General features: G+C 38.8%; 1 protein-coding gene across 1 annotated transcript; it reads left to right on the forward strand.

Moving 5' to 3' along the window:
* Positions 1-4,526: 4,526 nt before the first annotated feature.
* LOC121151077 (heat shock transcription factor, Y-linked-like) lies at positions 4,527-8,101 on the forward strand (the record flags this gene model as incomplete). Its single annotated transcript, XM_040972269.1, is given in 2 exon segments — positions 4,527-4,579; positions 7,786-8,101. Coding segments are annotated over 2 exon segments (369 nt in total), but the record flags the coding sequence as incomplete, so codon positions are not given.
* Between the last annotated feature and the right edge of the window lie 1,667 nt (positions 8,102-9,768).

The following is a 9,768-nucleotide window of genomic DNA, read 5'->3' on the forward strand; positions in this document are numbered from 1 at the left end:
AGCATGTAAACTAAAATTTAAACCTTCACAATTCCATGGAAGCATACACCATTTTGACACAATAAAATTTTACTCCATTTTGCATTTGGCAATAATCTTAATATAATTCAATAGTCTGGTCAACTGTCTCCACAAAACAGGAGATAGATCCGTTGGCATTCTTGAGGCCTCGTAAGAATACCAAGGGAAGCCCTAGGATTTGAAACCTTTGAATACTTAAATGCTTTTTTAAAGGTAGCTGAAAATATCTGAAAGATTTGTTGTTGAAGTTAGCATGACACATTATACATTACAATTTGTTATTGATGTGAGAACATCACTCAAATATCTTTAAAACAAATACAAAACCTTGACACATTAAAGGCAGTGAGAGATTTGATTACTAGCCAAAAGCACAAGAATTACATTAATACATGCAAACACTTTGTAGACAATATCACATTAATTTAACTTATAGCTTGAAACAATCTAACAGTGTGTTACAGTTCAATTCTATACCAAAATTACGATAAAATTTCACTCCTTTTTTTTTAAAATGTCTCCCCAAAAAACCTTCAAGATTTACAAAAGCCCAGTCTTTTCTTTGAATTCCAAGTTCCCAAAAGTTGCAATGGATAAAACATTCCAAAAGACATGCAGTTACAACCTGGGTACATTAACACAAAAACAGCAAACTTTCACCTTATAACGATATAATGCCGTCACCCAAATACTCTTTAAAGCAAGAACATCACTTTGTTAATTTTAAACAATAAGAACTTAATGAGACAGAGAACATAACTTAATGTAAAAACTTGTACTTAAAAATTGGCATACATGATTAAGCAATGCTGTGTAGAAAAAGTGCTATATGAATAACATGCATTCACCACAATTGATTGGAATTTCAGCCTCCAGGATTTACTTGCTGGCTGTTTTAAGTTTGAAGCTTCTCTGCAGGCACAAATTGAATAGGATGTTCCTGTTTTGTAAACTCCTGAATGTTTGGGACCTGGGAATGGCTTCTCCAGGAGTCTTCTGGCCACAGGCGTCTGCCACCACGATCAAACTTAGATTTACATTCTTTTTCAGTGCCGCCTCTTTGACACTTAGGACATATTCCTGGGGAGTGACTGTTAAAAGTATCAACATGGTATCTTTGAGTTGTAGGAAGCATCCGGCAATTTTTTCTCAGGTGTCCTTGCTTGCCACAGTTAAAACATTTAGCATTCATTTGCTTTTGAATGGCAAAGGTTTCAAGTGCTGCTAGGCGGGCACGGTGTTTAAATGTGCCTATGTTGCGACAGGCTTTGAGGTAACCAAAAATATCTTCCTTTTCTTTTATAGGACGAATAACAGTCTGGCAGTCCTCGTTTGCATTCTCAAAAGCCAGTTGCTTTAATAACAATTTCCTAGTGCCTTCTCCTCTAACTTGTTTTTCTATGGAGTCTGTCAAACGCCTTACAAAATCAGCATAAGATTCTCTGGCTCCTTGAAAGACTTTTGTATAACTGCCTGCAAATTCAGACCCAGCTTCAATTTTTTCCCATGCCAACAATGCTACGTCTCGTATATGAATGAACGCAGCTTGAGGTAGCAGTATCTGCTGCTCTGTAGTAACCCACTGTCCATCTCCGACTAACATATCATAAGTCAATTGCCTCCCTCCAGGGAGTTGGCGACCTGATGCTCCTAACGATCGCAATTTTTCCTTAGCCATATCGCTTCTCCACATTTTCCATTGTAAATATTGAGAAGGAGAAAGTCCTATTTTTGCTATTACTTCAAAATCATAAGGAATCCAGTTTGCTGCCTGGCTCCAGCCATTTAAATATTCCCACACGTACGAAGAAGTAGGTCCGTAGGACACGCAAGCCTTTTTAAAAGCTGTGATGGCATTAACATCTAAGCTTTCATACGTAGGTTGATGGTTTTCTTGACTAAGTATGATTGGAAAAAGCAATCGGAGTTCATGAGGTCTCCGGGGAACATCAGACATTTGGAAACGTCTTTGATCAGATTTAAGAGTGAGATGGCATGGGCTGGTATTTAACTCTTCCATTATCCTATCCTTGTTTACCTCACTAGAGAAATCCTGTGGTTTAACACTACAAATTTTCTTCTTTTTCTTAGTTCTCATTTCATTTTCAGTCACATTATGGTAACATCTTTCATTAGGAGAATCTCTCCTGAGTTTTCTTTTCCTAATTTCCACATCTGCAGCATAAGGCCTTTCTCTTTTAGCTGCATTACAGTGGCATATCCTCACAGGAGGGTCTCTCACACATTCTTTTTCATCTTCTTCATCTGTAGTATAAGCCATTTCTTTCCTAGCCACGTTACGGTGGCGTCTCCCGTTAGGGAAATCTCTCACAGGCTGCTCTTTGCCATCCTCCTCATCTGTACTATGAGGCGCTTCTTTTTTAGAACTATTACAGTAGCCTTTCCTGTTAGGTGGACCTCTTAAGAGTCCTCTTTCTCTTTCTTCCTTGTCCATATTATGAAACACTTCTTTTTTGGCTACATTTTGGGGGTGTCTCCTCTTAGAGGAGTTTCTTGCACATTCCCCTTCTAAAATTATAATAACAGTTCTAATTAAAGCTGATATAATCCAAAAACTAACTTGATTATCTTCTATCCTTCCGGCTTTTTCACCATTTTTCTGAGTAAAATTCTTAAGTCCAGTTTCTAGTGTCCAATCATCTGGAGACCAACGATTATATTCACCAATAAGCTCTAAATAAGAACGCAATTGCTGCCTAGTTACCTTTGCTCCACTTTTCACTAAAAAATTCTGCATAAGAGAGATAAATGACTGTGCTCTACCCTGCTTCTGGCCCATTGTCCCACTCACCACTTTCTGTGGGGGTCTCCGCTGCACTTTCTCTTCTTCTTTCAAGTCCCTGTTCAGGCGCCACTTGTCGCTGTCCCGCAGCGACGGACTTGGTGCACGGAGCCGATAATAACACGCGTGGACCCTGACTGATGGTCAAAGCCGAAGTTTATTAGGGGCATCAGACTTTATACTCTGAAAGTCCGTATTGGGTAGGGGAGGAAGTATCCAGCTCATAAACAAAACCATCAACTGTTATCGCACTCTAGATTAGAATTCCTTTAGTCTTTACATCGCACTAGGTGTTCTCATTTACATGCTGTTTACTCAACCTGTGGGAACTATCACCCAACAGGTATGCAAGACATAGCCATTTGGTCATTTTCATGCAAATATTGCCCAATGAACTGTAAACCTGTGCTCACTGGGCTTCCAGGCTCACAATGTCCTCCTACACAGCACTTTACACTTGGTAGATGCTTGCAATGAATGAATCTCAACTGAATTTAAACTGTGGTAGTAATGCAACAAGGTGAAGGAATCTACCATTAGTCGTGTTGGTTTGGGGAAGGGTAGGTATCCCCTTGCCTATAAAACTATCACATAATGCGATATAATCAATAAAAAAAACAAATAAATACACTAAAACATGTGGTATAGATCGGGTTTCTTGAAATCTTTCACACACGGCGAATATTAATATAGTTACATAGAGAGAACAGGAAGTGTGTATAGTTAAAGTCGTTTCTCATTTTGAAATCATGCGTCATTACTTATATTCCTTCGTAAAAGCAGAAAGGGTCCTCCAGCCACATATTCTATGGTTCTGATAAAAATTTAGCATTGCTTCGATTTCTATGCTCATTGCGACATTTAAAACATCTCTTGACTTCAATTTTTCTTTAAGTGAATTCTTATGAGGTTTTGACAAAGCAAGCACATTCAAATTTGTAATTTTCTCTAAGTTAATGTTTCCTTTTTGATTTGTTTCTTTTTTTTCATATTAGAGTGTTTTCTCTGATCTTCAGGTACACAATCAAGTATTAAATATATGTATTTCCTGTTTCAATTCTGTACTGTAATGTTGTCCTTTATTCTCTTTCACTCTTTTGCTGTTTCACTTGCCTTCCAGGTTCCTGCTTGTGGCCTGGGGAAGTAGTTCAGGATATCCTCAAGCCTTGGGACACTACAGCCACAATGGGGACCAGGAAGAAGTTCTTGGTTCTAGTCTTTGGATTGAAAAATCTCCGGCTATTTTGGCCACTTGGGAGAGAATGAAAAGACAGACAAATTTCCTCTTTGTCTCTCCTCATCTCTGTATGTCTCATTTCGTGTCTATAAATGAAAATGAGTATGTGATCCATAAGCCTGTTTGGACTATCCTAAAATTTGCCAAGTTCAGTAAAAGCATGCTTCAATACCATAATCTGCTAAATACTAAAATGAAACATAGATAGCTGAATGGTAACTATAATCATTTTAAGGTGTATAGCTGCCGGTGGTGTACAAGCTAAAATTGAGATGTCAATGAAGTAATCAGAGGATGTGGTTAAGAATTTGCATTTTGTAACATATTGGTCACTCAATACCATGTCACTTACTGCATGAGATAGTTGTTATTGATGTTATGTTGTGGTTTCTCATTGGAAGGGATGGCATTCTGTCAGCTCTACTTTCAGAAGAGGGATGTTGAATTCATCTGGACGATAAGAAGTTGGAGTCTATGCATACTATATGCTTGCCACAAAGGAACCATGACTGGATATGAACTGTACTACTGCAAAAATCTGGAGGAATCCACTCTCTAGGGAGGGCCAGGGTAGGGTTTGCAGGAATCCCAGAGCCTATGAAACTGAGTCATAAACTGAAAATTGAAAAAAAACAATAACATAAAAAGAAAATAACAAATCAACCAACCACTCCAGCCATATGTTCACAATTAAAAGCGAAGAAAACTGACTCTAAAGTGGACAATGTCAACCATTGGATTTTTCAGAGATCTCATCATGGGTGGAATGGTGAAATGAGCAGCAATTAATAACTTCTGACTTCTGACTTTGTGTCCCAGCTCTCACTCAAATGAACATCAGGATACTCCAAAAAAAACCCCTGACAACAAATAAATAAAACTAGAATTGACAGAGAACAGCAAGGAAAGAGACTGGCAATGGTCAACAGGGATGCACTTATAACTCACTAGGTAAGACACAATCATTAGTTTCTCCTCCCTAAGGTATTGAAGATTTCTCTGCACACCGCTGCTAAAACAATTCCCCTAATCTATGACAGGCGTGTTGTTAGAGTTATAGAGTTAGACTACCTGAGAAACAGCCAAGTTCAGCAAAATCATGCTTCAACGCTATAAACTGCGACAGACTAAACAGAAAATAGACATGAGAAAGGTGAATAGTAGTAATCTATAGCCATTTTAAAGTGTATAGAAACCATTTATACATAAAGGAATAAATGAAATAACAATGTCAATGTAGAAGTTACAGGATGTGGTTCAGAACTTGCATTCTTGTTTTTTTCTCTCTCTTTTAACATATTGGTTACTCAATACCATGACTCCTCATTCCATACATTTCTAAAATGTTACTGATGTTATGTTGGGTCTTTGAATTGCCCAGGAGGATATTCTGCCGCCTCTAGGTTCAGACCAGAGATGGTCTCCTGAAAAAACGAATGCACTTATTTGCACAATAAGACGCAGCACTTTACACTTGGTAGATGCTTGCAATGAATGAATCTCAACTGAATTTAAACTGTGGTAGTAATGCAACAAGGTGAAGGAATCTACCATTAGTTGTGTTGGTTTGGGGAAGGGTAGGTATCCCCTTGCCTATAAAACTATCACATAATGCGATATAATCAATAAAAAAAACAAATAAATACACTAAAACATGTGGTATAGATCGGGTTTCTTGAAATCTTTCACACACGGCGAATATTAATATAGTTACATAGAGAGAACAGGAAGTGTGTATAGTTAAAGTCGTTTCTCATTTTGAAATCATGCGTCATTACTTATATTCCTTCGTAAAAGCAGAAAGGGTCCTCCAGCCACATATTCTATGGTTCTGATAAAAATTTAGCATTGCTTCGATTTCTATGCTCATTGCGACATTTAAAACATCTCTTGACTTCAATTTTTCTTTAAGTGAATTCTTATGAGGTTTTGACAAAGCAAGCACATTCAAATTTGTAATTTTCTCTAAGTTAATGTTTCCTTTTTGATTTGTTTCTTTTTTTTCATATTAGAGTGTTTTCTCTGATCTTCAGGTACACAATCAAGTATTAAATATATGTATTTCCTGTTTCAATTCTGTACTGTAATGTTGTCCTTTATTCTCTTTCACTCTTTTGCTGTTTCACTTGCTTTCCAGGCTCCTGCTTGTGGCCTGGGGAAGTAGTTCAGGATATCCTCAAGCCTTGGGACACTACAGCCACAATGGGGACCAGGAAGAAGTTCTTGGTTCTAGTCTTTGGATTGAAAAATCTCCGGCTATTTTGGCCACTTGGGAGAGAATGAAAAGACAGACAAATTTCCTCTTTGTCTCTCCTCATCTCTGTATGTCTCATTTCGTGTCTATAAATGAAAATGAGTATGTGATCCATAAGCCTGTTTGGACTATCCTAAAATTTGCCAAGTTCAGTAAAAGCATGCTTCAATACCATAATCTGCTAAATACTAAAATGAAACATAGATAGCTGAATGGTAACTATAATCATTTTAAGGTGTATAGCTGCCGGTGGTGTACAAGCTAAAATTGAGATGTCAATGAAGTAATCAGAGGATGTGGTTAAGAATTTGCATTTTGTAACATATTGGTCACTCAATACCATGTTGTTATTGATGTTATGTTGTGGTTTCTCATTGGAAGGGATGGCATTCTGTCAGCTCTACTTTCAGAAGAGGGATGTTGAATTCATCTGGACGATAAGAAGTTGGAGTCTATGCATACTATATGCTTGCCACAAAGGAACCATGACTGGATATGAACTGTACTACTGCAAAAATCTGGAGGAATCCACTCTCTAGGGAGGGCCAGGGTAGGGTTTGCAGGAATCCCAGAGCCTATGAAACTGAGTCATAAACTGAAAATTGAAAAAAAACAATAACATAAAAAGAAAATAACAAATCAACCAACCACTCCAGCCACATGTTCACAATTAAAAGCGAAGAAAACTGACTCTAAAGTGGACAATGTCAACCATTGGATTTTTCAGAGATCTCATCATGGGTGGAATGGTGAAATGAGCAGCAATTAATAACTTCTGACTTCTGACTTTGTGTCCCAGCTCTCACTCAAATGAACATCAGGATACTCCAAAAAAAAACCCCTGACAACAAATAAATAAAACTAGAATTGACAGAGAACAGCAAGGAAAGAGACTGGCAATGGTCAACAGGGATGCACTTATAACTCACTAGGTAAGACACAATCATTAGTTTCTCCTCCCTAAGGTATTGAAGATTTCTCTGCACACCGCTGCTAAAACAATTCCCCTAATCTATGACAGGCGTGTTGTTAGAGTTATAGAGTTAGACTACCTGAGAAACAGCCAAGTTCAGCAAAATCATGCTTCAACGCTATAAACTGCGACAGACTAAACAGAAAATAGACATGAGAAAGGTGAATAGTAGTAATCTATAGCCATTTTAAAGTGTATAGAAACCATTTATACATAAAGGAATAAATGAAATAACAATGTCAATGTAGAAGTTACAAGATGTGGTTCAGAACTTGCATTCTTGTTTTTTTCTCTCTCTTTTAACATATTGGTTACTCAATACCATGACTCCTCATTCCATACATTTCTAAAATGTTACTGATGTTATGTTGGGTCTTTGAATTGCCCAGGAGGATATTCTGCCGCCTCTAGGTTCAGACCAGAGATGGTCTCCTGATAAAACGAATGAACTTATTTGTACAATAACATGCAGCATTTTACACTTGGTCTTCTCCTAGCGATCGATTGTCTCATCAGGAACAGAATAACCATCATGTTCTGGGGTTTCCTAGAAAACTTTGGCAAATAGTGGAAAGCCCTGAATTCAAATCGATTTGGTGGGATGAAGGAGGAACCTCCTTCGTGATAGATGTAGAGCAATTTCAGACAGATTTTTTAGAGATGAAAGGTCATTTCAGAATCTTTGAAACGTGCAACATCAAGAGCTTTGTTCGACGGCTTAACCTTTATTGATTCAGGAAGATGCAGTCAACTTTTCCGAGATCGGCTTCCCTATTCCACTTTATGTGTATTGATAGTGCCAAATTCTTGTAAAGGATCAAGAGAAGGAGGCCTGAAGGATGCTTTCAAATTTAACATGGGATATTTAGCAATATCAGACTAATCTCTCTTTCTCTCATTTTCTCTTTCTCTCTAGTTCTCCCTATCCAATATGTGTGTGTGAGAGACAGAGAGAGACTGGGTGTGTGTGCATATCCCCAGGAGAATGATGGCACAGCCATCTTTTGCTTGCCCTCTTACTCATTTCCAAAATGACCCCACTCACACTACAAAATGACCATGAAAACTGCTCTTACACCTTTGCATTTCCTCTGTGGAAGCATTTCATAAAATGTAGCCAGTGGGTGAATGCTGCAAAGAATATGCTTGCATAATGTTGCAAATAAAAGCATCACTACCTGTGCTTCATGGCTTATGTGTTTCATTCTCAGCGTGCTTTTGGGATGCAACAAAATGGCATATTGCCAGGGAGTAGGCTGAAATTCATGCTGAGTGCTCAAGAGGGTTAAGTGACAAAGTAACCACTTCCATACTTGTGTACTTCCATACTTGTTACTTTGTCAAAGTAAGAAAAAGGACAGTGGTTGTTGAGCATTGTGGTTAGGTATCAGCCAAAGCTGTGAGGGGGCAGGGAATGGGTCCATCATGATCCTTGGCTCAGGCAAGCTGCCCCTCCTGCCCTGCCTGCTTCTATGTTACGCCTGCCCTATCTGACTAATTCACAGATTCTGCGGAGACTGGAGTGGACAGGTGCATCCCAGTGTGGATGTTGTACTAGTTCTTTCAGCCTCGAGATAATTTTGGGAAAGTGGAATGGAATGATCTGATACTCCAGCTCATTCATTTCTACTGCTGGAGTAACTGGAGAAGATACAAGTGCCAAAGAGTTCATCCTTTTCAATTTTCCTTCACAAATTCTGCAAGGCAAGAGTCAGAGTGTGCATAACTCTCTTCTGTGGAGAGAGCCTGGCTTCAGGCACTCATTACTGTCCAGTCAATTCAGATGGTGAAGCCGTATCACGGGTCTAGTGATGCAATCACCCTCATCCATGCACAGCTTTGCTAAATTCAGGGCAAGGCCAGGGTCACTGAGAGGAAGCAATGTGTCTCAGAAAACAAGGTGTGGGGAGGGCATAGTTGCACCAAGACAGCCTTGACTATAGTATTTCAGGTTCTCAGTAGAGACACACTGCTACAGTTCCTTGTGTGCAGTATCTTCGAGCACACAGTAGAGTGAGCCCTGCTCAGCATCTGAGGAGCACAGAGACATGTGTGGTAAGCATTGGCAGAAAGTGGCATGAAATGTATAATTTTTGGTGATAATATCCTGTATAATGCAGTTGTTATGAGATAAATCAATGCCCAACAATTTTCCCACTTCTGTCTGCCCCATTTTACTGTTCAAAAGTTTTTCTCTAATGTCTCGGCAAGGTGGAGAAGTCTGATAGCAGATACAACCTTAGCTTTCTGCTCTAAGGGTATCATGGCATTGTAGTCTACTACCATATTGAGAAGGTAGATTGAACTGTTCCTTTTTTGTCTACTTCTCATGAGGAGTAACTATGCATACTGCAATGTGTTTCATATTCTGGGAATTTGTAAAGTTTAGGCATCCCTGCGTGAAATTTAGAGATCCCACCTGGATCTGCTGAATCCACCTTCTGTTGTATGTTCAGGTGGAGAATGTGATGTCTTCTGGA

Source organism: Ochotona curzoniae, unplaced genomic scaffold (assembly GCF_017591425.1).
Source record: "Ochotona curzoniae isolate NIBS_2020 unplaced genomic scaffold, NIBS_Ocur_1.0 contig_2261, whole genome shotgun sequence".
In the NCBI taxonomy this organism is placed as follows: domain Eukaryota; kingdom Metazoa; phylum Chordata; class Mammalia; order Lagomorpha; family Ochotonidae; genus Ochotona; species Ochotona curzoniae.